We start from the raw sequence: 22,750 nt of genomic DNA, 5'->3' as shown, positions 1-22,750 counted from the left end.
AGCTTGACATTTTAGAAGAGTATCTTAATCCTAATTGGATTCAAAATAGCAATCGTAATTTTGAAAATTGTATTAATATAAGAATATAATATATTATATAAATGCTAATACAGTATAAATATAAATTTCATCCACCCTAACTGCCATTAAAACAGGGATCTCGAAGTGGCTATTTAGAATATAGTATATTAATACTAAAACAACATAAATTAAATTTCAGTTGCTTAGAAAAACGATTTGAAACACTTAATATATTTACTTTTATTGAAAAATGGGTGTGGTTGGTGCAATAATGTGGTGGCCCTGAAAGGGCCTTTTTCGATCATTCTGCCCATCAAGCGAGAAATCTACTTGGAGCTTGTATACTTGGTGACAGCCTTGGTTCCTTCACTGACGGCGTGCTTGGCCAACTCTCCAGGCAGGAGAAGGCGAACAGCCGTTTGGATTTCCCGACTGGTGATGGTCGAGCGCTTGTTGTAATGCGCCAGACGCGATGCCTCAGCAGCAATACGCTCAAAGATATCGTTCACGAAGCTGTTCATTATACTCATAGCTTTAGACGAAATTCCAGTGTCAGGGTGGACCTGCTTCAGAACCTTGTAGATGTAGATGGCATAGCTTTCCTTCCTCTTGCGCTTCTTCTTCTTATCGTTCTTGGTTATATTTTTCTGAGCTTTGCCAGCCTTCTTGGCTGCCTTTCCACTGGTTTTCGGCGGCATTATTACTTTAAAATTCACTTCACTTCCACTTATACCAAAGTTGGTGTTGGATCAGTTTTTAGTACTTTTATTCGAGCAGGGTTTTCAGGTCTGCTATTCAAAATGTTCATCAGAAACGACCTACCCCCAACGGAACGCAAAGGCAAACGCATAGGTATAAATTGGTGTTCCGAAGTTGTGTTCAATATTCGTGTGTGAAGTGAATAAACGTGAAGTAAAAAAATATGTCTGGCCGTGGCAAGGGTGGAAAAGTGAAGGGAAAGGCAAAGTCCCGATCGAATCGTGCTGGTCTTCAGTTTCCCGTTGGACGTATTCACCGTCTGCTCCGCAAAGGCAACTATGCTGAACGCGTTGGTGCCGGCGCTCCTGTTTATCTGGCTGCCGTTATGGAATACCTGGCAGCTGAAGTTCTCGAGTTAGCTGGCAATGCTGCCCGTGACAACAAGAAGACTAGGATCATTCCCCGTCATCTGCAGTTGGCCATTCGCAATGACGAGGAGTTGAACAAGCTGCTCTCTGGTGTCACCATTGCTCAGGGTGGCGTTCTGCCCAACATCCAGGCTGTCCTGTTGCCAAAGAAGACCGAGAAGAAGGCTTAAAGATTTAATTGCGGTCCTGTATCTTACCTGCTTGTACATAAACTCATATATAAACCCAAACGTCCTTTTCAGGACGACCAAACCATTTAAGAAGAATGCAAATTTTCATTAGAAATATTAGGCCAAGACAATAGTTTAAACAACAAAAAAATATTCTAAACAGATTTATTGGAGAAAAATGTATGTTTGTGGATACATTATGTATCTATGATAGAAATAAAAGTTGAAATTCCACTTACATATAAAATTCAAGAATTTCGTATTTATTATTTGCGTGAAGTGTGATTGAAAAAATATATATATGAAGCTTCTTTTCTAGTAGTTTCTTTCTCTTTTAAAATAAAACTTTTAGATTTAAGTCATATTGTGCGTTTTTATTGATTGTATAATACACATATATTAACAGAATTGTATAAACTACAATATATATTTTACTATAAGTGTAGACTTCAGTCCACTGGTGGGTGCCGCATGCCTTAAGCGTGCTGAATAATTAGATATATTTATTGTCTAATAGGCTAAGATATGTAGGTATTATTTAAAATTTATTTCTCTTTTTCTGTTAAAACAAATTGTGGTCCTGAAAAGGACCGATTGTATACATAGTTAAGTACAGGCTGTACAAAAATAATTTTAACCGCCAAAGCCGTATAGAGTGCGTCCTTGTCTCTTCAGGGCATAAACAACATCCATGGCCGTCACGGTCTTCCTTTTGGCGTGTTCGGTGTAGGTGACAGCATCGCGAATTACGTTCTCCAAAAACACTTTTAGAACTCCACGAGTTTCCTCGTAGATAAGACCAGAGATGCGCTTCACACCGCCACGACGAGCCAAACGACGGATAGCTGGCTTCGTAATACCCTGGATGTTATCACGCAAGACTTTGCGATGACGCTTAGCGCCACCTTTTCCCAGACCTTTGCCACCTTTACCGCGTCCAGTCATTTTTCAGTTTTGTTTATTAACGATACGACACTGCACGATAGTCACTGAAGAACTAACTTAACGCGGAAGGAGCCACCGCTCTTTATACCGATTCAACGAGAATTCGAAGAGTTCGGAGCGATATGCTTTTCCCGCTCTTCGTAAACCCAATAGACGAAATGGCAGGTCGTTCTATCTCCCTCTTTTCAACCCTCGGCGTTTCTGGTATATAAAGAGGTAGCGAAACGGGCAGCACGTTTATTGTGTTATTAGAGGCGCGAAGAGAACAGTGAATTTGGAAATTGAAATGGCTCGTACAAAGCAGACTGCTCGTAAATCGACTGGTGGCAAGGCCCCACGCAAACAACTGGCTACAAAGGCCGCACGTAAAAGTGCGCCAGCCACCGGAGGAGTAAAGAAGCCCCATCGCTATCGCCCCGGAACTGTGGCTCTCCGTGAGATCCGTCGCTACCAGAAGAGTACTGAGCTGTTGATCCGTAAACTGCCATTCCAGCGGTTGGTGCGTGAAATAGCTCAGGATTTCAAGACAGATTTGCGCTTCCAGAGCTCTGCTGTGATGGCTTTGCAGGAAGCTAGCGAAGCCTATCTGGTTGGTCTGTTTGAAGATACCAATTTGTGCGCCATCCATGCTAAGCGTGTTACTATTATGCCCAAAGACATCCAGCTGGCCCGTCGTATCCGTGGAGAGCGCGCTTAAATTGAACAATTGTCAATTGGCAGCCCTTAAATTTAAACTAAAAAATCGGTCCTTTTCAGGACCACAAAGCTTTTTAACTGAGATTTGAATAACTATTTTGATTTTACCGAACTTATTGTGTGGTTTAAAAGGGTAAAATAGGTTAGGTTTAAATATTTTTTTCGAACGCTAGGATATATATTATAACTAAAATAAATCCAAGCATTTAAAAGCATGTTTTTTTATAAATAAGGAATTGTTTACAAAATAAACATTGAAATACACTGTTGTCATTATTTGGAAGATACATATATGAAGAACCAAAAATATGTCTGGTCTTGTGTGAGCAGCGGATCATCAAAATAATCATTTATTAATAATTTATAAATAATGTTATTATGATTTTTACAAAAGCGGCAAAGGGTCGAAGGGTCTTGTTATAAAAAGTTGAATTACATTTCATTTTTTTTTAATATACATATTGTCTATTGGAAACTAATTTATAAGTTGTATATTATTAAATAATATAGTAAATTGTGTATATATTGTCAAATAAAATTCATTAGTCCCAAGAACAAATTGTAGTTTATTTTTGCGTTTTAATATGGTAACTAAAAGTTAAGTAAGAAAAGTTTATTGGTAATATGAACACATTCAGAATATAAATTACTAGCCTCAACGTATACCTTCGAGCTACCAGTGGAAAATATACAATCCATTTTTGAGACGAAAATGAATTTAGAATTTTTAAGATATGCAGAATGGGAAATAGATAAGATTTATTCTAATATTAAACATTTTAATTTACATTATTTTAGAAAAATAATATTTTTAGTACGAAAACAGTTTCTTAATGTCAAATGAAAGTTCACATTTTATCCAGGAAAGGGTCATTTTAAAAGCTATATTTAAGCATGAATACTTCATAAAAATATAGTTACGTTTTGCATAGCTGGTAGTTGAAAGTTCAATTTAAGACTTTCAGTAGTAAATTAACAAAAATACAACAATTTTATATTTTTAATGACGTTTTAATGCAAAATATTTAAGATATTAACGTAAACGTGCACTTTCGGGTACCCAAAAAAAAGTATCGAATCTATATACGGCAACTGAGAAAGGTTTTCCTCAAATTTTGAATATTTAAGATTCAAACGCAATTAAAACAAACATTAATTTTATTATCATAAGAACAAAATAATGAAAAATAATTACACCCTTTGAAAAAACATTTGTAACACAAATGAACTGTGCCAAACACATAGTCAAACTGCTCTCCTCCTCGATTCTCATCCGAACAAGGGACTTTGGATGTGGGTTCGCGGGCTATTTTTGCATAAAAAAGTTTATTTTTGTGAATAAAGATTTAAAGAATGTCTGATTCAGCAGTAGCTACATCCGCGTCTCCTGTGGCAGCTCCACCGGCGCCGGCTGAGAAGAAAGTAGCAGCCAAAAAGGCAACTGGATCTGCTGCCACAAAAGCGAAGAAGACCGCAGCACCACCATCGCATCCGCCAACTCAACAAATGGTAGACGCTTCAATTAAGAATTTGAAGGAGCGTGGGGGCTCCTCGCTTCTAGCAATCAAGAAGTACATCACTGCCACATACAAGTGCGATGCTCAGAAACTGGCTCCTTTCATCAAGAAGTACCTGAAGTCTGCTGTGGCCAATGGTAAGCTGATCCAGACGAAGGGAAAGGGTGCTTCTGGTTCCTTTAAATTATCGGCTTCAGCCAAAAAGGAGCCCAAGCCGAAGCCTTCTTCTGTTGAGAAAAAACTAAAAGCAAGAAGGTATCGACCAAGAAGACCGGAGCCACCACTAAGAAGGCCGCGGGAGCTGCCGACAAGAAGCCGAAAACTAAAAAGCCGTGGCTACCAAGAAGACAGCTGAAAAGAAGAAAACCGAGAAGGCCAAGGCAAAGGACGCTAAGGAGTCTGGTACCGTTAAGGCTAAAACAGTAGCAACAAAAGTGAAGCCATCATCCGCGAAACCAAAGGCAGCTAAAGCCCCAAAGGCTAAACCAGCTGCATCCGCTAAGCCCAAGAAGACGGTAAAGAAAGCACCAGCTCCTACTACCGCAAAGAAGCCGAAAGCTAAGACCACGGCAGCGAAAAAATAAATTGTGATAATGTGCATTATATTTGTACAGTTTCGCAATCGCAATTTTAGATTTCGATATCTAAAATTACATTAAACAAGCCCTTTTCAGGGCTACAATACATTTTTAAAGAGAAAAATATCAATTTTGCTTAGCTTGACATTTTAGAAGAGTATCTTAATCCTAATTGGATTCAAAATAGCAATCGTAATTTTGAAAATTGTATTAATATAAGAATATAATATATTATATAAATGCTAATACAGTATAAATATAAATTTCATCCATCCTAATTGGATTTAAAACAGCGATCACGCATTGGCTATTTATAATATAGTATATTAATACTAAAACAACATAAATTAAATTTCAGTTTCTTACAAAAACGATTTCAAACAATTAATTTATTTACTTTTATTGAAAAATGGGTGTCTTTGATGAAATAATGTTGTGGCCCTGAAAAGGGCCTTTTTCGATCATTCTGCCCATCAAGCGAGAAATCTACTTGGAGCTTGTATACTTGGTGACAGCCTTGGTTCCTTCACTGACGGCGTGCTTGGCCAACTCTCCAGGCAGGAGAAGGCGAACAGCCGTTTGGATTTCCCGACTGGTGATGGTCGAGCGCTTGTTGTAATGCGCCAGACGCGATGCCTCAGCAGCAATACGCTCAAAGATATCGTTCACGAAGCTGTTCATTATACTCATAGCTTTAGACGAAATTCCAGTGTCAGGGTGGACCTGCTTCAGAACCTTGTAGATGTAGATGGCATAGCTTTCCTTCCTCTTGCGCTTCTTCTTCTTATCGTTCTTGGTTATATTTTTCTGAGCTTTGCCAGCCTTCTTGGCTGCCTTTCCACTGGTTTTCGGCGGCATTATTACTTTAAAATTCACTTCACTTCCACTTATACCAAAGTTGGTGTTGGATCAGTTTTTAGTACTTTTATTCGAGCAGGGTTTTCAGGTCTGCTATTCAAAATGTTCATCAGAAACGACCTACCCCCAACGGAACGCAAAGGCAAACGCATAGGTATAAATTGGTGTTCCGAAGTTGTGTTCAATATTCGTGTGTGAAGTGAATAAACGTGAAGTAAAAATATGTCTGGCCGTGGCAAGGGTGGAAAAGTGAAGGGAAAGGCAAAGTCCCGATCGAATCGTGCTGGTCTTCAGTTTCCCGTTGGACGTATTCACCGTCTGCTCCGCAAAGGCAACTATGCTGAACGCGTTGGTGCCGGCGCTCCTGTTTATCTGGCTGCCGTTATGGAATACCTGGCAGCTGAAGTTCTCGAGTTAGCTGGCAATGCTGCCCGTGACAACAAGAAGACTAGGATCATTCCCCGTCATCTGCAGTTGGCCATTCGCAATGACGAGGAGTTGAACAAGCTGCTCTCTGGTGTCACCATTGCTCAGGGTGGCGTTCTGCCCAACATCCAGGCTGTCCTGTTGCCAAAGAAGACCGAGAAGAAGGCTTAAAGATTTAATTGCGGTCCTGTATCTTACCTGCTTGTACATAAACTCATATATAAACCCAAACGTCCTTTTCAGGACGACCAAACCATTTAAGAAGAATGCAAATTTTCATTAGAAATATTAGGCCAAGACAATAGTTTAAACAACAAAAAATATTCTAAACAGATTTATTGGAGAAAAATGTATGTTTGTGGATACATTATGTATCTATGATAGAAATAAAAGTTGAAATTCCACTTACATATAAAATTCAAGAATTTCGTATTTATTATTTGCGTGAAGTGTGATTGAAAAAAATATATATATGAAGCTTCTTTTCTAGTAGTTTCTTTCTCTTTTTAAAATAAAACTTTTAGATTTAAGTCATATTGTGCGTTTTTATTGATTGTATAATACACATATATTAACGAATTGTATAAACTACAATATATATTTTACTATAAGTGTAGACTTCAGTCCACTGGTGGGTGCCGCATGCCTTAAGCGTGCTGAATAATTAGATATATTTATTGTCTAATAGGCTAAGATATGTAGGTATTATTTAAAATTTATTTCTCTTTTTCTGTTAAAACAAATTGTGGTCCTGAAAAGGACCGATTGTATACATAGTTAAGTACAGGCTGTACAAAAATAATTTTAACCGCCAAAGCCGTATAGAGTGCGTCCTTGTCTCTTCAGGGCATAAACAACATCCATGGCCGTCACGGTCTTCCTTTTGGCGTGTTCGGTGTAGGTGACAGCATCGCGAATTACGTTCTCCAAAAACACTTTTAGAACTCCACGAGTTTCCTCGTAGATAAGACCAGAGATGCGCTTCACACCGCCACGACGAGCCAAACGACGGATAGCTGGCTTCGTAATACCCTGGATGTTATCACGCAAGACTTTGCGATGACGCTTAGCGCCACCTTTTCCCAGACCTTTGCCACCTTTACCGCGTCCAGTCATTTTTCAGTTTTGTTTATTAACGATACGACACTGCACGATAGTCACTGAAGAACTAACTTAACGCGGAAGGAGCCACCGCTCTTTATACCGATTCAACGAGAATTCGAAGAGTTCAGAGCGATATGCTTTTCCCGCTCTTCGTAAACCCAATAGACGAAATGGCAGGTCGTTCTATCTCCCTCTTTTCAACCCTCGGCGTTTCTGGTATATAAAGAGGTAGCGAAACGGGCAGCACGTTTATTGTGTTATTAGAGGCGCGAAGAGAACAGTGAATTTGGAAATTGAAATGGCTCGTACAAAGCAGACTGCTCGTAAATCGACTGGTGGCAAGGCCCCACGCAAACAACTGGCTACAAAGGCCGCACGTAAAAGTGCGCCAGCCACCGGAGGAGTAAAGAAGCCCCATCGCTATCGCCCCGGAACTGTGGCTCTCCGTGAGATCCGTCGCTACCAGAAGAGTACTGAGCTGTTGATCCGTAAACTGCCATTCCAGCGGTTGGTGCGTGAAATAGCTCAGGATTTCAAGACAGATTTGCGCTTCCAGAGCTCTGCTGTGATGGCTTTGCAGGAAGCTAGCGAAGCCTATCTGGTTGGTCTGTTTGAAGATACCAATTTGTGCGCCATCCATGCTAAGCGTGTTACTATTATGCCCAAAGACATCCAGCTGGCCCGTCGTATCCGTGGAGAGCGCGCTTAAATTGAACAATTGTCAATTGGCAGCCCTTAAATTTAAACTAAAAATCGGTCCTTTTCAGGACCACAAAGCTTTTTTTAACTGAGATTTGAATAACTATTTTGATTTTACAGAACTTATTTTTAGGTTTAAAAGGTTAAAATAGGTTAGGTTTAAATATTTTTTTCGAACGCTAGGATATATATTATAACTAAAATAAATCCAAGCATTTAAAAGCATGTTTTTTTTATAAATAAGGAATTGTTTACAAAATAAACATTGAAATACACTGTTGTCATTATTTGGAAGATACATATATGAAGAACCAAAAATATGTCTGGTCTTGTGTGAGCAGCGGATCATCAAAATAATCATTTATTAATAATTTATAAATAATGTTATTATGATTTTTACAAAAGCGGCAAAGGGTCGAAGGGTCTTGTTATAAAAAAGTTGAATTACATTTCATTTTTTTTTAATATACATATTGTCTATTGGAAACTAATTTATAAGTTGTATATTATTAAATAATATAGTAAATTGTGTATATATTGTCAAATAAAATTCATTAGTCCCAAGAACAAATTGTAGTTTATTTTTTGCGTTTTAATATGGTAACTAAAAGTTAAGTAAGAAAAGTTTATTGGTAATATGAACACATTCAGAATATAAATTACTAGCCTCAACGTATACCTTCGAGCTACCAGTGGAAAATATACAATCCATTTTTGAGACGAAAATGAATTTAGAATTTTTAAGATATGCAGAATGGGAAATAGATAAGATTTATTCTAATATTAAACATTTTAATTTACATTATTTTAGAAAAATAATATTTTTAGTACGAAAACAGTTTCTTAATGTCAAATGAAAGTTCACATTTTATCCAGGAAAGGGTCATTTTAAAAGCTATATTTAAGCATGAATACTTCATAAAAATATAGTTACGTTTTGCATAGCTGGTAGTTGAAAGTTCAATTTAAGACTTTCAGTAGTAAATTAACAAAAATACAACAATTTTATATTTTTAATGACGTTTTTAGGCAAAATATGTACGATATTAACGTAAACGTGCACTTTCGGGTACCCAAAAAAGTATCGAATCTATATACGGCAACTGAGAAAGGTTTTCCTCAAATTTTGAATATTTAAGATTCAAACGCAATTACAACACACATTAAGTTTATTATCATATGAACAAACTCAGGAAAGATAATTACACCCCTTCAAAACGCATTTGTAACACAAATGCACTCTGCCTGACTAATAGTCAAACTGCTCTGCTCCGCGATTCTCATCCGAACAAGGGACTTTGGATGTGGGTTCGCGGGCTATTTTTGCATAAAAAAGTTTATTTTTGTGAATAAAAATTTAAAGAATGTCTGATTCAGCAGTAGCTACATCCGCGTCTCCTGTGGCAGCTCCACCGGCGCCGGCTGAGAAGAAAGTAGCAGCCAAAAAGGCAACTGGATCTGCTGCCACAAAAGCGAAGAAGACCGCAGCACCACCATCGCATCCGCCAACTCAACAAATGGTAGACGCTTCAATTAAGAATTTGAAGGAGCGTGGGGGCTCCTCGCTTCTAGCAATCAAGAAGTACATCACTGCCACATACAAGTGCGATGCTCAGAAACTGGCTCCTTTCATCAAGAAGTACCTGAAGTCTGCTGTGGCCAATGGTAAGCTGATCCAGACGAAGGGAAAGGGTGCTTCTGGTTCCTTTAAATTATCGGCTTCAGCCAAAAAGGAGCCCAAGCCGAAGCCTTCTTCTGTTGAGCAAAAAACTCAAGGCAAGCAGGTACCGACCCAGAACACCGGACCCACCACTAAGAAGGCCGCGGGAGCTCCCGACAAGAAGACGAAAACTCAAAAAGCCGTGGCTACCAAGAAGACAGCTGAAAAGAAGAAAACCGAGAAGGCCAAGGCAAAGGACGCTAAGAAGTCTGGTACCGTTAAGGCTAAAACAGTAGCAACAAAAGTGAAGCCATCATCGGCGAAACCAAAGGCAGCTAAAGCCCCAAAGGCTAAACCAGCTGCATCCGCTAAGCCCAAGAAGACGGTAAAGAAAGCACCAGCTCCTACTACCGCAAAGAAGCCGAAAGCTAAGACCACGGCAGCGAAAAATAAATTGTGATAATGTGCATTATATTTGTACAGTTTCGCAATCGCAATTTTAGATTTCGATATCTACAATTACACTAACCAAGCACTTTTCAGTGCCACGATACTTCTCTAAAAGAGAACAAATATCAATTTTGCTTAGCTTGACATTTTAGAAGAGTATCTTAATCCTAATTGGATTCAAAATAGCAATCGTAATTTTGAAAATTGTATTAATATAAGAATATAATATATTATATAAATGCTAATACAGTATAAATATAAATTTCATCCATCCTAATTGGATTTAAAATAGCGATCGCGAATTGGCTATTTATAATATAGTATATTAATACTAAAACAACATAAATTAAATTTCAGTTTCTTACAAAAACGATTTCAAACAATTAATTTATTTACTTTTATTGAAAAATGGGTGTCTTTGATGAAATAATGTTGTGGCCCTGAAAAGGGCCTTTTTCGATCATTCTGCCCATCAAGCGAGAAATCTACTTGGAGCTTGTATACTTGGTGACAGCCTTGGTTCCTTCACTGACGGCGTGCTTGGCCAACTCTCCAGGCAGGAGAAGGCGAACAGCCGTTTGGATTTCCCGACTGGTGATGGTCGAGCGCTTGTTGTAATGCGCCAGACGCGATGCCTCAGCAGCAATACGCTCAAAGATATCGTTCACGAAGCTGTTCATTATACTCATAGCTTTAGACGAAATTCCAGTGTCAGGGTGGACCTGCTTCAGAACCTTGTAGATGTAGATGGCATAGCTTTCCTTCCTCTTGCGCTTCTTCTTCTTATCGTTCTTGGTTATATTTTTCTGAGCTTTGCCAGCCTTCTTGGCTGCCTTTCCACTGGTTTTCGGCGGCATTATTACTTTAAAATTCACTTCACTTCCACTTATACCAAAGTTGGTGTTGGATCAGTTTTTAGTACTTTTATTCGAGCAGGGTTTTCAGGTCTGCTATTCAAAATGTTCATCAGAAACGACCTACCCCCAACGGAACGCAAAGGCAAACGCATAGGTATAAATTGGTGTTCCGAAGTTGTGTTCAATATTCGTGTGTGAAGTGAATAAACGTGAAGTAATATGTCTGGCCGTGGCAAGGGTGGAAAAGTGAAGGGAAAGGCAAAGTCCCGATCGAATCGTGCTGGTCTTCAGTTTCCCGTTGGACGTATTCACCGTCTGCTCCGCAAAGGCAACTATGCTGAACGCGTTGGTGCCGGCGCTCCTGTTTATCTGGCTGCCGTTATGGAATACCTGGCAGCTGAAGTTCTCGAGTTAGCTGGCAATGCTGCCCGTGACAACAAGAAGACTAGGATCATTCCCCGTCATCTGCAGTTGGCCATTCGCAATGACGAGGAGTTGAACAAGCTGCTCTCTGGTGTCACCATTGCTCAGGGTGGCGTTCTGCCCAACATCCAGGCTGTCCTGTTGCCAAAGAAGACCGAGAAGAAGGCTTAAAGATTTAATTGCGGTCCTGTATCTTACCTGCTTGTACATAAACTCATATATAAACCCAAACGTCCTTTTCAGGACGACCAAACCATTTAAGAAGAATGCAAATTTTCATTAGAAATATTAGGCCAAGACAATAGTTTAAACAACAAAAAAATATTCTAAACAGATTTATTGGAGAAAAATGTATGTTTGTGGATACATTATGTATCTATGATAGAAATAAAAGTTGAAATTCCACTTACATATAAAATTCAAGAATTTCGTATTTATTATTTGCGTGAAGTGTGATTGAAAGAAATACATATGTGAATCTTCGTTTCTAGTAGTTTCTTTCTCTTTCAAACATAAAACTTTTAGATTTAAGTCATATTGTGCGTTTTTATTGATTGTATAATACACATATATTAACGAATTGTATAAACTACAATATATATTTTACTATAAGTGTAGACTTCAGTCCACTGGTGGGTGCCGCATGCCTTAAGCGTGCTGAATAATTAGATATATTTATTGTCTAATAGGCTAAGATATGTAGGTATTATTTAAAATTTATTTCTCTTTTTCTGTTAAAACAAATTGTGGTCCTGAAAAGGACCGATTGTATACATAGTTAAGTACAGGCTGTACAAAAATAATTTTAACCGCCAAAGCCGTATAGAGTGCGTCCTTGTCTCTTCAGGGCATAAACAACATCCATGGCCGTCACGGTCTTCCTTTTGGCGTGTTCGGTGTAGGTGACAGCATCGCGAATTACGTTCTCCAAAAACACTTTTAGAACTCCACGAGTTTCCTCGTAGATAAGACCAGAGATGCGCTTCACACCGCCACGACGAGCCAAACGACGGATAGCTGGCTTCGTAATACCCTGGATGTTATCACGCAAGACTTTGCGATGACGCTTAGCGCCACCTTTTCCCAGACCTTTGCCACCTTTACCGCGTCCAGTCATTTTTCAGTTTTGTTTATTAACGATACGACACTGCACGATAGTCACTGAAGAACTAACTTAACGCGGAAGGAGCCACCGCTCTTTATACCGATTCAACGAGAATTCGAAGAGTTCGGAGCGATATGCTTTTCCCGCTCTTCGTAAACCCAATAGACGAAATGGCAGGTCGTTCTATCTCCCTCTTTTCAACCCTCGGCGTTTCTGGTATATAAAGAGGTAGCGAAACGGGCAGCACGTTTATTGTGTTATTAGAGGCGCGAAGAGAACAGTGAATTTGGAAATTGAAATGGCTCGTACAAAGCAGACTGCTCGTAAATCGACTGGTGGCAAGGCCCCACGCAAACAACTGGCTACAAAGGCCGCACGTAAAAGTGCGCCAGCCACCGGAGGAGTAAAGAAGCCCCATCGCTATCGCCCCGGAACTGTGGCTCTCCGTGAGATCCGTCGCTACCAGAAGAGTACTGAGCTGTTGATCCGTAAACTGCCATTCCAGCGGTTGGTGCGTGAAATAGCTCAGGATTTCAAGACAGATTTGCGCTTCCAGAGCTCTGCTGTGATGGCTTTGCAGGAAGCTAGCGAAGCCTATCTGGTTGGTCTGTTTGAAGATACCAATTTGTGCGCCATCCATGCTAAGCGTGTTACTATTATGCCCAAAGACATCCAGCTGGCCCGTCGTATCCGTGGAGAGCGCGCTTAAATTGAACAATTGTCAATTGGCAGCCCTTAAATTTAAACTAAAAAATCGGTCCTTTTCAGGACCACAAAGCTTTTTAACTGAGATTTGAATAACTATTTTGATTTTACAGAACTTATTTTTAGGTTTAAAAGGTTAAAATAGGTTAGGTTTAAATATTTTTTTTCGAACGCTAGGATATATATTATAACTAAAATAAATCCAAGCATTTAAAAGCATGTTTTTTTATAAATAAGGAATTGTTTACAAAATAAACATTGAAATACACTGTTGTCATTATTTGGAAGATACATATATGAAGAACCAAAAATATGTCTGGTCTTGTGTGAGCAGCGGATCATCAAAATAATCATTTATTAATAATTTATAAATAATGTTATTATGATTTTTACAAAAGCGGCAAAGGGTCGAAGGGTCTTGTTATAAAAAAGTTGAATTACATTTCATTTTTTTTTAATATACATATTGTCTATTGGAAACTAATTTATAAGTTGTATATTATTAAATAATATAGTAAATTGTGTATATATTGTCAAATAAAATTCATTAGTCCCAAGAACAAATTGTAGTTTATTTTTGCGTTTTAATATGGTAACTAAAAGTTAAGTAAGAAAAGTTTATTGGTAATATGAACACATTCAGAATATAAATTACTAGCCTCAACGTATACCTTCGAGCTACCAGTGGAAAATATACAATCCATTTTTGAGACGAAAATGAATTTAGAATTTTAAGATATGCAGAATGGGAAATAGATAAGATTTATTCTAATATTAAACATTTTAATTTACATTATTTTAGAAAAATAATATTTTTAGTACGAAAACAGTTTCTTAATGTCAAATGAAAGTTCACATTTTATCCAGGAAAGGGTCATTTTAAAAGCTATATTTAAGCATGAATACTTCATAAAAATATAGTTACGTTTTGCATAGCTGGTAGTTGAAAGTTCAATTTAAGACTTTCAGTAGTAAATTAACAAAAAATACAACAATTTTATATTTTTAATGACGTTTTAATGCAAAATATTTAAGATATTAACGTAAACGTGCACTTTCGGGTATCCAAAAAAGTATCGAATCTATATACGGCAACTGAGAAAGGTTTTCCTCAAATTTTGAATATTTAAGATTCAAACGCAATTAAAACAAACATTAATTTTATTATCATAAGAACAAAATAATGAAAAATAATTACACCCTTTGAAAAAACATTTGTAACACAAATGAACTGTGCCAAACACATAGTCAAACTGCTCTCCTCCTCGATTCTCATCCGAACAAGGGACTTTGGATGTGGGTTCGCGGGCTATTTTTGCATAAAAAAGTTTATTTTTGTGAATAAAAATTTAAAGAATGTCTGATTCAGCAGTAGCTACATCCGCGTCTCCTGTGGCAGCTCCACCGGCGCCGGCTGAGAAGAAAGTAGCAGCCAAAAAGGCAACTGGATCTGCTGCCACAAAAGCGAAGAAGACCGCAGCACCACCATCGCATCCGCCAACTCAACAAATGGTAGACGCTTCAATTAAGAATTTGAAGGAGCGTGGGGGCTCCTCGCTTCTAGCAATCAAGAAGTACATCACTGCCACATACAAGTGCGATGCTCAGAAACTGGCTCCTTTCATCAAGAAGTACCTGAAGTCTGCTGTGGCCAATGGTAAGCTGATCCAGACGAAGGGAAAGGGTGCTTCTGGTTCCTTTAAATTATCGGCTTCAGCCAAAAGGAGCCCAAGCCGAAGCCTTCTTCTGTTGAGAAAAAACTAAAAGCAAGAAGGTATCGACCAAGAAGACCGGAGCCACCACTAAGAAGGCCGCGGGAGCCGCCGACAAGAAGCCGCACAACACAAAAGCCGCGGCTACCAAGAAGACAGCTGAAAGAAGAAAACCGAGAAGGCCAAGGAAAAGAACGCTAAGAAGTCTGGTAGCGTTAAGGCTAAAACAGTAGCAACAAAAGTGAAGGCATCATCAGCGAAACCAAAGGCAGCTAAAGCCCCAAAGGCTAAACCAGCTGCATCCGCTAAGCCCAAGAAGACGGTAAAGAAAGCACCAGCTCCTACTACCGCAAAGAAGCCGAAAGCTAAGACCACGGCAGCGAAAAAATAAATTGTGATAATGTGCATTATATTTGTACAGTTTCGCAATCGCAATTTTAGATTTCGATATCTAAAATTACATTAAACAAGCCCTTTTCAGGGCTACAATACATTTTTAAAGAGAAAAATATCAATTTTGCTTAGCTTGACATTTTAGAAGAGTATCTTAATCCTAATTGGATTCAAAATAGCAATCGTAATTTTGAAAATTGTATTAATATAAGAATATAATATATTATATAAATGCTAATACAGTATAAATATAAATTTCATCCATCCTAATTGGATTTAAAATAGCGATCACTGAATTGGCTATTTATAATATAGTATATTAATACTAAAACAACATAAATTAAATTTCAGTTTCTTACAAAAACGATTTCAAACAATTAATTTATTTACTTTTATTGAAAAATGGGTGTCTTTGATGAAATAATGTTGTGGCCCTGAACAGGGCCTTTTTACGATCATTCTGCCCATCAAGCGAGAAATCTACTTGGAGCTTGTATACTTGGTGACAGCCTTGGTTCCTTCACTGACGGCGTGCTTGGCCAACTCTCCAGGCAGGAGAAGGCGAACAGCCGTTTGGATTTCCCGACTGGTGATGGTCGAGCGCTTGTTGTAATGCGCCAGACGCGATGCCTCAGCAGCAATACGCTCAAAGATATCGTTCACGAAGCTGTTCATTATACTCATAGCTTTAGACGAAATTCCAGTGTCAGGGTGGACCTGCTTCAGAACCTTGTAGATGTAGATGGCATAGCTTTCCTTCCTCTTGCGCTTCTTCTTCTTATCGTTCTTGGTTATATTTTTCTGAGCTTTGCCAGCCTTCTTGGCTGCCTTTCCACTGGTTTTCGGCGGCATTATTACTTTAAAATTCACTTCACTTCCACTTATACCAAAGTTGGTGTTGGATCAGTTTTTAGTACTTTTATTCGAGCAGGGTTTTCAGGTCTGCTATTCAAAATGTTCATCAGAAACGACCTACCCCCAACGGAACGCAAAGGCAAACGCATAGGTATAAATTGGTGTTCCGAAGTTGTGTTCAATATTCGTGTGTGAAGTGAATAAACGTGAAGTAAAAAAATATGTCTGGCCGTGGCAAGGGTGGAAAAGTGAAGGGAAAGGCAAAGTCCCGATCGAATCGTGCTGGTCTTCAGTTTCCCGTTGGACGTATTCACCGTCTGCTCCGCAAAGGCAACTATGCTGAACGCGTTGGTGCCGGCGCTCCTGTTTATCTGGCTGCCGTTATGGAATACCTGGCAGCTGAAGTTCTCGAGTTAGCTGGCAATGCTGCCCGTGACAACAAGAAGACTAGGATCATTCCCCGTCATCTGCAGTTGGCCATTCGCAATGACGAGGAGTTGAACAAGCTGCTCTCTGGTGTCACCATTGCTCAGGGTGGCGTTCTGCCCAACATCCAGGCTGTCCTGTTGCCAAAGAAGACCGAGAAGAAGGCTTAAAGATTTAATTGCGGTCCTGTATCTTACCTGCTTGTACATAAACTCATATATAAACCCAAACGTCCTTTTCAGGACGACCAAACCATTTAAGAAGAATGCAAATTTTCATTAGAAATATTAGGCCAAGACAATAGTTTAAACAACAAAAAATATTCTAAACAGATTTATTGGAGAAAAATGTATGTTTGTGGATACATTATGTATCTATGATAGAAATAAAAGTTGAAATTCCACTTACATATAAAATTCAAGAATTTCGTATTTATTATTTGCGTGAAGTGTGATTGAAAAAAATATATATATGAAGCTTCTTTTCTAGTAGTTTCTTTCTCTTTTAAAATAAAACTTTTAGATTTAAGTCATATTGTGCGTTTTTATTGATTGTATAATACACATATATTAACGAATTGTATAAGCTACAATATATATTTTACTATAAGTGTAGACTTCAGTCCACTGGTGGGTGCCGCATGCCTTAAGCGTGCTGAATAATTAGATATATTTATTGTCTAATAGGCTAAGATATGTAGGTATTATTTAAAATTTATTTCTCTTTTTCTGTTAAAACAAATTGTGGTCCTGAAAAGGACCGATTGTATACATAGTTAAGTACAGGCTGTACAAAAATAATTTTAACCGCCAAAGCCATATAGAGTGCGTCCTTGTCTCTTCAGGGCATAAACAACATCCATGGCCGTCACGGTCTTCCCTTTGGCGTGTTCGGTGTAAGGTGACAGCATCGCGAATTACGTTCTCCAAAAACACTTTTAGAACTCCACGAGTTTCCTCGTAGATAAGACGAGAGATGCTCTGCACACCGCCACGACTGGCCAAACGGCGGATAGCTGGCTTCGTGATATCCTGGAGGTTATCACGCAAGACTTGGCGATGAGGCTTAGGTCCACCTTTTCCCAGACCTTTGCCACCTTTACCGCGTCAGTCATTTTTCAGTTTTGTTTATTAACGATACGACACTGCACGATAGTCACTGAAGAACTAACTTAACGCGGAAGGAGCCACCGCTCTTTATACCGATTCAACGAGAATTCGAAGAGTTCAGGCGATATGCTTTTCCCGCTCTTCGTAAACCCAATAGACGAAATGGCAGGTCGTTCTATCTCCCTCTTTTCAACCCTCGGCGTTTCTGGTATATAAAGAGGTAGCGAAACGGGCAGCACGTTTATTGTGTTATTAGAGGCGCGAAGAGAACAGTGAATTTGGAAATTGAAATGGCTCGTACAAAGCAGACTGCTCGTAAATCGACTGGTGGCAAGGCCCCACGCAAACAACGGGCGACAAAGGCCGCACGTAAAAGTGCGCCAGCCACCGGAGGAGTAAAGAAGCCCCATCGCTATCGCCCCGGAACTGTGGCTCTCCGTGAGATCCGTCGCTACCAGAAGAGTACTGAGCTGTTGATCCGTAAACTGCCATTCCAGCGGTTGGTGCGTGAAATAGCTCAGGATTTCAAGACAGATTTGCGCTTCCAGAGCTCTGCTGTGATGGCTTTGCAGGAAGCTAGCGAAGCCTATCTGGTTGGTCTGTTTGAAGATACCAATTTGTGCGCCATCCATGCTAAGCGTGTTACTATTATGCCCAAAGACATCCAGCTGGCCCGTCGTATCCGTGGAGAGCGCGCTTAAATTGAACAATTGTCAATTGGCAGCCCTTAAATTTAAACTAAAAATCGGTCCTTTTCAGGACCACAAAGCTTTTAACTGAGATTTGAATAACTATTTTGATTTTACAGAACTTATTTTTAGGTTTAAAAGGTTAAAATAGGTTAGGTTTAAATATTTTTTCGAACGCTAGTATATATATTATAACTAAAATAAATCCAAGCATTTAAAAGCATGTTTTTATAAATAAGGAATTGTTTACAAAATAAACATTGAAATACACTGTTGTCATTATTTGGAAGATACATATATGAAGAACCAAAAATATGTCTGGTCTTGTGTGAGCAGCGGATCATCAAAATAATCATTTATTAATAATTTATAAATAATGTTATTATGATTTTTACAAAAAGCGGCAAAGGGTCAGAAGGGTCTTGTTATAAAAAAGTTGAATTACATTTCATTTTTTTTAATATACATATTGTCTATTGGAAACTAATTTATAAGTTGTATATTATTAAATAATATAGTAAATTGTGTATATATTGTCAAATAAAATTCATTAGTCCTAAGAACAAATTGTAGTTTATTTTTGCGTTTTAATATGGTAACTAAAAGTTAAGTAAGAAAAGTTTATTGGTAATATGAACACATTCAGAATATAAATTACTAGCCTCAACGTATACCTTCGAGCTACCAGTGGAAAATATACAATCCATTTTTGAGACGAAAATGAATTTAGAATTTTAAGATATGCAGAATGGGAAATAGATAAGATTTATTCTAATATTAAACATTTTAATTTACATTATTTTAGAAAAATAATATTTTTAGTACGAAAACAGTTTCTTAATGTCAAATGAAAGTTCACATTTTATCCAGGAAAGGGTCATTTTAAAAGCTATATTTAAGCATGAATACTTCATAAAAATATAGTTACGTTTTGCATAGCTGGTAGTTGAAAGTTCAATTTAAGACTTTCAGTAGTAATTAACAAAAATACAACAATTTTATATTTTTAATGACGTTTTAATGCAAAATATTTAAGATATTAACGTAAACGTGCACTTTCGGGTACCCAAAAAAAGTATCGAATCTATATACGGCAACTGAGAAGGTTTTCCTCAAATTTTGAATATTTAAGATTCAAACGCAATTAAAACAAACATTAATTTTATTATCATAAGAACAAAATAATGAAAAATAATTACACCCTTTGAAAAAACATTTGTAACACAAATGAACTGTGCCAAACACATAGTCAAACTGCTCTCCTCCTCGATTCTCATCCGAACAAGGGACTTTGGATGTGGGTTCACGGGCTATTTTTGCATAAAAAGTTTATTTTTGTGAATAAAAATTTAAAGAATGTCTGATTCAGCAGTAGCTACATCCGCGTCTCCTGTGGCAGCTCCACCGGCGCCGGCTGAGAAGAAAGTAGCAGCCAAAAAGGCAACTGGATCTGCTGCCACAAAAGCGAAGAAGACCGCAGCACCACCATCGCATCCGCCAACTCAACAAATGGTAGACGCTTCAATTAAGAATTTGAAGGAGCGTGGGGGCTCCTCGCTTCTAGCAATCAAGAAGTACATCACTGCCACATACAAGTGCGATGCTCAGAAACTGGCTCCTTTCATCAAGAAGTACCTGAAGTCTGCTGTGGCCAATGGTAAGCTGATCCAGACAGAAGGGAAAGGGTGCTTCTGGTTCCTTTAAATTATCGGCTTCAGCCAAAAGGAGCCCAAGCCGAAGCCTTCTTCTGTTGAGAAAAAACTAAAAGCAAGAAGGTATCGACCAAGAAGACCGGAGCCACCACTAAGAAAGGCCGCGGGAGCTGCCGACAAGAAGCCGAAAACTAAAAAAGCCGTGGCTACCAAGAAGACAGCAGAGAAGAAGAAAACCGAGAGGGCCAAGGCAAAGGACGCTAAGAAGTCTGGTACCGTTAAGGCTAAAACAGTAGCAACAAAAGTGAAGCCATCATCGGCGAAACCAAAGGCAGCTAAAGCCCCAAAGGCTAAACCAGCTGCATCCGCTAAGCCCAAGAAGACGGTAAAGAAAGCACCAGCTCCTACTACCGCAAAGAAGCCGAAAGCTAAGACCACGGCAGCGAAAAATAAATTGTGATAATGTGCATTATATTTGTACAGTTTCGCAATCGCAATTTTAGATTTCGATATCTAAAATTACATTAAACAAGCCCTTTTCAGGGCTACAATACATTTTTAAGAGAGAAAAATATCAATTTTGCTTAGCTTGACATTTTAGAAGAGTATCTTAATCCTAATTGGATTCAAAATAGCAATCGTAATTTTGAAAATTGTATTAATATAAGAATATAATATATTATATAAATGCTAATACAGTATAAATATAAATTTCATCCATCCTAATTGGATTTAAAATAGCGATCGCGAATTGGCTATTTATAATATAGTATATTAATACTAAAACAACATAAATTAAATTTCAGTTTCTTACAAAAACGATTTCAAACAATTAATTTATTTACTTTTATTGAAAAATGGGTGTCTTTGATGAAATAATGTTGTGGCCCTGAAAAAGGGCCTTTTTCGATCATTCTGCCCATCAAGCGAGAAATCTACTTGGAGCTTGTATACTTGGTGACAGCCTTGGTTCCTTCACTGACGGCGTGCTTGGCCAACTCTCCAGGCAGGAGAAGGCGAACAGCCGTTTGGATTTCCCGACTGGTGATGGTCGAGCGCTTGTTGTAATGCGCCAGACGCGATGCCTCAGCAGCAATACGCTCAAAGATATCGTTCACGAAGCTGTTCATTATACTCATAGCTTTGGACGAAATTCCAGTGTCAGGGTGGACCTGCTTCAGAACCTTGTAGATGTAGATGGCATAGCTTTCCTTCCTCTTGCGCTTCTTCTTCTTATCGTTCTTGGTTATATTTTTCTGAGCTTTGCCAGCCTTCTTGGCTGCCTTTCCACTGGTTTTCGGCGGCATTATTACTTTAAAATTCACTTCACTTCCACTTATACCAAAGTTGGTGTTGGATCAGTTTTTAGTACTTTTATTCGAGCAGGGTTTTCAGGTCTGCTATTCAAAATGTTCATCAGAAACGACCTACCCCCAACGGAACGCAAAGGCAAACGCATAGGTATAAATTGGTGTTCCGAAGTTGTGTTCAATATTCGTGTGTGAAGTGAATAAACGTGAAGTAAAAAAATATGTCTGGCCGTGGCAAGGGTGGAAAAGTGAAGGGAAAGGCAAAGACCCGATCGAATCGTGCTGGTCTTTAGTTTCCCGTTGGACGTATTCACCGTCTGCTCCGCAAAGGCAACTATGCTGAACGCGTTGGTGCCGGCGCTCCTGTTTATCTGGCTGCCGTTATGGAATACCTGGCAGCTGAAGTTCTCGAGTTAGCTGGCAATGCTGCCCGTGACAACAAGAAGACTAGGATCATTCCCCGTCATCTGCAGTTGGCCATTCGCAATGACGAGGAGTTGAACAAGCTGCTCTCTGGTGTCACCATTGCTCAGGTGGCGTTCTGGCCCACAGCCAGGCTGTCCTGTTGCCAAAGAAGACCGAGAAGCAGGCTTAAAGATTTAATTGCGGTCCTGTATCTTACCTGCTTGTACATAAACTCATATATAAACCCAAACGTCCTTTTCAGGACGACCAAACCATTTAAGAAGAATGCAAATTTTCATTAGAAATATTAGGCCAAGACAATAGTTTAAACAACAAAAAAATATTCTAAACAGATTTATTGGAGAAAAATGTATGTTTGTGGATACATTATGTATCTATGATAGAAATAAAAGTTGAAATTCCACTTACATATAAAATTTAAGAATTTCGTATTTATTATTTGCGTGAAGTGTGATTGAAAAAAATATATATATGAAGCTTCTTTTGCGTTTGTTGATTCTATTCTATTGTTGTGCGTTTGTTGATTCTGTCTATTGTGCGTTTTTATTGATTGTATAATACACATATATTAACGAATTGTATAAACTACAATATATATTTTACTATAAGTGTAGACTTCAGTCCACTGGTGGGTGCCGCATGCCTTAAGCGTGCTGAATAATTAGATATATTTATTGTCTAATAGGCTAAGATATGTAGGTATTATTTAAAATTTATTTCTCTTTTTCTGTTAAAACAAATTGTGGTCCTGAAAAGGACCGATTGTATACATAGTTAAGTACAGGCTGTACAAAAATAATTTTAACCGCCAAAGCCATATAGAGTGCGTCCTTGTCT

General features: G+C 38.5%; 17 protein-coding genes and 3 pseudogenes across 17 annotated transcripts; 12 read left to right on the top strand and 8 right to left on the bottom strand.

Moving 5' to 3' along the window:
* Nucleotides 1–320: 320 nt before the first annotated feature.
* LOC138927139 (histone H2B) lies at nt 321–842 on the bottom strand. The gene has a single exon (XM_070282656.1). It carries the CDS (start codon nt 717–719, stop codon nt 348–350), a length of 372 nt encoding a protein of 123 aa, XP_070138757.1. The 5' UTR covers nt 720–842; the 3' UTR covers nt 321–347.
* A 55-nt stretch (nt 843–897) lies between these two features.
* LOC138927138 (histone H2A) lies at nt 898–1,392 on the top strand. Its single transcript, XM_070282655.1, has one exon. It carries the CDS (start codon nt 944–946, stop codon nt 1,316–1,318), a length of 375 nt encoding a protein of 124 aa, XP_070138756.1. The 5' UTR covers nt 898–943; the 3' UTR covers nt 1,319–1,392.
* A 504-nt stretch (nt 1,393–1,896) lies between these two features.
* Nucleotides 1,897–2,307, bottom strand: LOC138927104 (histone H4). Its single transcript, XM_070282625.1, has one exon. The coding sequence runs from the start codon at nt 2,261–2,263 to the stop codon at nt 1,952–1,954; it is 312 nt and encodes a 103-aa protein (XP_070138726.1). The 5' UTR covers nt 2,264–2,307; the 3' UTR covers nt 1,897–1,951.
* Nucleotides 2,308–2,516: 209 nt separating this feature from the next.
* On the top strand, nt 2,517–3,020 carry LOC138927114 (histone H3). Its single transcript, XM_070282637.1, has one exon. It carries the CDS (start codon nt 2,550–2,552, stop codon nt 2,958–2,960), a length of 411 nt encoding a protein of 136 aa, XP_070138738.1. The 5' UTR covers nt 2,517–2,549; the 3' UTR covers nt 2,961–3,020.
* A 1,289-nt stretch (nt 3,021–4,309) lies between these two features.
* Nucleotides 4,310–5,149, top strand: LOC138927120 (histone H1-like; annotated as a pseudogene).
* Nucleotides 5,150–5,428: 279 nt separating this feature from the next.
* On the bottom strand, nt 5,429–6,117 carry LOC138927152 (histone H2B). Its single transcript, XM_070282670.1, has one exon. It carries the CDS (start codon nt 5,910–5,912, stop codon nt 5,541–5,543), a length of 372 nt encoding a protein of 123 aa, XP_070138771.1. The 5' UTR covers nt 5,913–6,117; the 3' UTR covers nt 5,429–5,540.
* Nucleotides 6,118–6,131: 14 nt separating this feature from the next.
* On the top strand, nt 6,132–6,583 carry LOC122321180 (histone H2A). Its single transcript, XM_043210647.2, has one exon. The coding sequence runs from the start codon at nt 6,135–6,137 to the stop codon at nt 6,507–6,509; it is 375 nt and encodes a 124-aa protein (XP_043066582.1). The 5' UTR covers nt 6,132–6,134; the 3' UTR covers nt 6,510–6,583.
* A 504-nt stretch (nt 6,584–7,087) lies between these two features.
* LOC138927099 (histone H4) lies at nt 7,088–7,498 on the bottom strand. The gene has a single exon (XM_070282621.1). The coding sequence runs from the start codon at nt 7,452–7,454 to the stop codon at nt 7,143–7,145; it is 312 nt and encodes a 103-aa protein (XP_070138722.1). The 5' UTR covers nt 7,455–7,498; the 3' UTR covers nt 7,088–7,142.
* Nucleotides 7,499–7,707: 209 nt separating this feature from the next.
* On the top strand, nt 7,708–8,188 carry LOC138927116 (histone H3). Its single transcript, XM_070282639.1, has one exon. It carries the CDS (start codon nt 7,741–7,743, stop codon nt 8,149–8,151), a length of 411 nt encoding a protein of 136 aa, XP_070138740.1. The 5' UTR covers nt 7,708–7,740; the 3' UTR covers nt 8,152–8,188.
* Nucleotides 8,189–9,477: 1,289 nt separating this feature from the next.
* On the top strand, nt 9,478–10,261 carry LOC138927122 (histone H1-like). Its single transcript, XM_070282642.1, has one exon. It carries the CDS (start codon nt 9,506–9,508, stop codon nt 10,259–10,261), a length of 756 nt encoding a protein of 251 aa, XP_070138743.1. The 5' UTR covers nt 9,478–9,505.
* A 363-nt stretch (nt 10,262–10,624) lies between these two features.
* On the bottom strand, nt 10,625–11,310 carry LOC138927148 (histone H2B). Its single transcript, XM_070282665.1, has one exon. It carries the CDS (start codon nt 11,106–11,108, stop codon nt 10,737–10,739), a length of 372 nt encoding a protein of 123 aa, XP_070138766.1. The 5' UTR covers nt 11,109–11,310; the 3' UTR covers nt 10,625–10,736.
* Nucleotides 11,311–11,326: 16 nt separating this feature from the next.
* On the top strand, nt 11,327–11,776 carry LOC138927147 (histone H2A). The gene has a single exon (XM_070282664.1). It carries the CDS (start codon nt 11,328–11,330, stop codon nt 11,700–11,702), a length of 375 nt encoding a protein of 124 aa, XP_070138765.1. The 5' UTR covers nt 11,327; the 3' UTR covers nt 11,703–11,776.
* A 505-nt stretch (nt 11,777–12,281) lies between these two features.
* LOC138927100 (histone H4) lies at nt 12,282–12,690 on the bottom strand. The gene has a single exon (XM_070282622.1). The coding sequence runs from the start codon at nt 12,646–12,648 to the stop codon at nt 12,337–12,339; it is 312 nt and encodes a 103-aa protein (XP_070138723.1). The 5' UTR covers nt 12,649–12,690; the 3' UTR covers nt 12,282–12,336.
* A 218-nt stretch (nt 12,691–12,908) lies between these two features.
* Nucleotides 12,909–13,405, top strand: LOC138927115 (histone H3). The gene has a single exon (XM_070282638.1). It carries the CDS (start codon nt 12,935–12,937, stop codon nt 13,343–13,345), a length of 411 nt encoding a protein of 136 aa, XP_070138739.1. The 5' UTR covers nt 12,909–12,934; the 3' UTR covers nt 13,346–13,405.
* A 1,264-nt stretch (nt 13,406–14,669) lies between these two features.
* LOC138927137 (histone H1-like) lies at nt 14,670–15,533 on the top strand (annotated as a pseudogene).
* Nucleotides 15,534–15,904: 371 nt separating this feature from the next.
* LOC138927143 (histone H2B) lies at nt 15,905–16,421 on the bottom strand. The gene has a single exon (XM_070282660.1). It carries the CDS (start codon nt 16,296–16,298, stop codon nt 15,927–15,929), a length of 372 nt encoding a protein of 123 aa, XP_070138761.1. The 5' UTR covers nt 16,299–16,421; the 3' UTR covers nt 15,905–15,926.
* Nucleotides 16,422–16,522: 101 nt separating this feature from the next.
* On the top strand, nt 16,523–16,971 carry LOC138927142 (histone H2A). Its single transcript, XM_070282659.1, has one exon. It carries the CDS (start codon nt 16,523–16,525, stop codon nt 16,895–16,897), a length of 375 nt encoding a protein of 124 aa, XP_070138760.1. The 3' UTR covers nt 16,898–16,971.
* A 1,155-nt stretch (nt 16,972–18,126) lies between these two features.
* On the top strand, nt 18,127–18,574 carry LOC138927121 (histone H3-like). The gene has a single exon (XM_070282641.1). The coding sequence runs from the start codon at nt 18,127–18,129 to the stop codon at nt 18,535–18,537; it is 411 nt and encodes a 136-aa protein (XP_070138742.1). The 3' UTR covers nt 18,538–18,574.
* Nucleotides 18,575–19,853: 1,279 nt separating this feature from the next.
* LOC138927086 (histone H1-like) lies at nt 19,854–20,637 on the top strand (annotated as a pseudogene).
* Nucleotides 20,638–21,085: 448 nt separating this feature from the next.
* LOC138927087 (histone H2B) lies at nt 21,086–21,706 on the bottom strand. The gene has a single exon (XM_070282608.1). The coding sequence runs from the start codon at nt 21,482–21,484 to the stop codon at nt 21,113–21,115; it is 372 nt and encodes a 123-aa protein (XP_070138709.1). The 5' UTR covers nt 21,485–21,706; the 3' UTR covers nt 21,086–21,112.
* Between the last annotated feature and the right edge of the window lie 1,044 nt (nt 21,707–22,750).

The sequence above is a fragment of the Drosophila bipectinata genome, unplaced genomic scaffold, assembly GCF_030179905.1.
Source record: "Drosophila bipectinata strain 14024-0381.07 unplaced genomic scaffold, DbipHiC1v2 scaffold_175, whole genome shotgun sequence".
Taxonomy (NCBI): Eukaryota; Metazoa; Arthropoda; class Insecta; order Diptera; family Drosophilidae; genus Drosophila; species Drosophila bipectinata.
The sequence above is the reverse complement of the archived record's forward strand: the minus strand, read 5'-3'. Positions and strand labels throughout refer to the sequence as shown.

Excerpts from the sequence above, each read along its gene's own strand:
- LOC138927139 (XM_070282656.1), bottom strand. The coding sequence starts at position 719 with ATGCCGCCGAAAACCAGTGGAAAGGCAGCCAAGAAGGCTGGCAAAGCT.
- LOC138927138 (XM_070282655.1), top strand. The coding sequence starts at position 944 with ATGTCTGGCCGTGGCAAGGGTGGAAAAGTGAAGGGAAAGGCAAAGTCC.
- LOC138927104 (XM_070282625.1), bottom strand. The coding sequence starts at position 2,263 with ATGACTGGACGCGGTAAAGGTGGCAAAGGTCTGGGAAAAGGTGGCGCT.
- LOC138927114 (XM_070282637.1), top strand. The coding sequence starts at position 2,550 with ATGGCTCGTACAAAGCAGACTGCTCGTAAATCGACTGGTGGCAAGGCC.
- LOC138927152 (XM_070282670.1), bottom strand. The coding sequence starts at position 5,912 with ATGCCGCCGAAAACCAGTGGAAAGGCAGCCAAGAAGGCTGGCAAAGCT.
- LOC122321180 (XM_043210647.2), top strand. The coding sequence starts at position 6,135 with ATGTCTGGCCGTGGCAAGGGTGGAAAAGTGAAGGGAAAGGCAAAGTCC.
- LOC138927099 (XM_070282621.1), bottom strand. The coding sequence starts at position 7,454 with ATGACTGGACGCGGTAAAGGTGGCAAAGGTCTGGGAAAAGGTGGCGCT.
- LOC138927116 (XM_070282639.1), top strand. The coding sequence starts at position 7,741 with ATGGCTCGTACAAAGCAGACTGCTCGTAAATCGACTGGTGGCAAGGCC.
- LOC138927122 (XM_070282642.1), top strand. The coding sequence starts at position 9,506 with ATGTCTGATTCAGCAGTAGCTACATCCGCGTCTCCTGTGGCAGCTCCA.
- LOC138927148 (XM_070282665.1), bottom strand. The coding sequence starts at position 11,108 with ATGCCGCCGAAAACCAGTGGAAAGGCAGCCAAGAAGGCTGGCAAAGCT.
- LOC138927147 (XM_070282664.1), top strand. The coding sequence starts at position 11,328 with ATGTCTGGCCGTGGCAAGGGTGGAAAAGTGAAGGGAAAGGCAAAGTCC.
- LOC138927100 (XM_070282622.1), bottom strand. The coding sequence starts at position 12,648 with ATGACTGGACGCGGTAAAGGTGGCAAAGGTCTGGGAAAAGGTGGCGCT.
- LOC138927115 (XM_070282638.1), top strand. The coding sequence starts at position 12,935 with ATGGCTCGTACAAAGCAGACTGCTCGTAAATCGACTGGTGGCAAGGCC.
- LOC138927143 (XM_070282660.1), bottom strand. The coding sequence starts at position 16,298 with ATGCCGCCGAAAACCAGTGGAAAGGCAGCCAAGAAGGCTGGCAAAGCT.
- LOC138927142 (XM_070282659.1), top strand. The coding sequence starts at position 16,523 with ATGTCTGGCCGTGGCAAGGGTGGAAAAGTGAAGGGAAAGGCAAAGTCC.
- LOC138927121 (XM_070282641.1), top strand. The coding sequence starts at position 18,127 with ATGGCTCGTACAAAGCAGACTGCTCGTAAATCGACTGGTGGCAAGGCC.
- LOC138927087 (XM_070282608.1), bottom strand. The coding sequence starts at position 21,484 with ATGCCGCCGAAAACCAGTGGAAAGGCAGCCAAGAAGGCTGGCAAAGCT.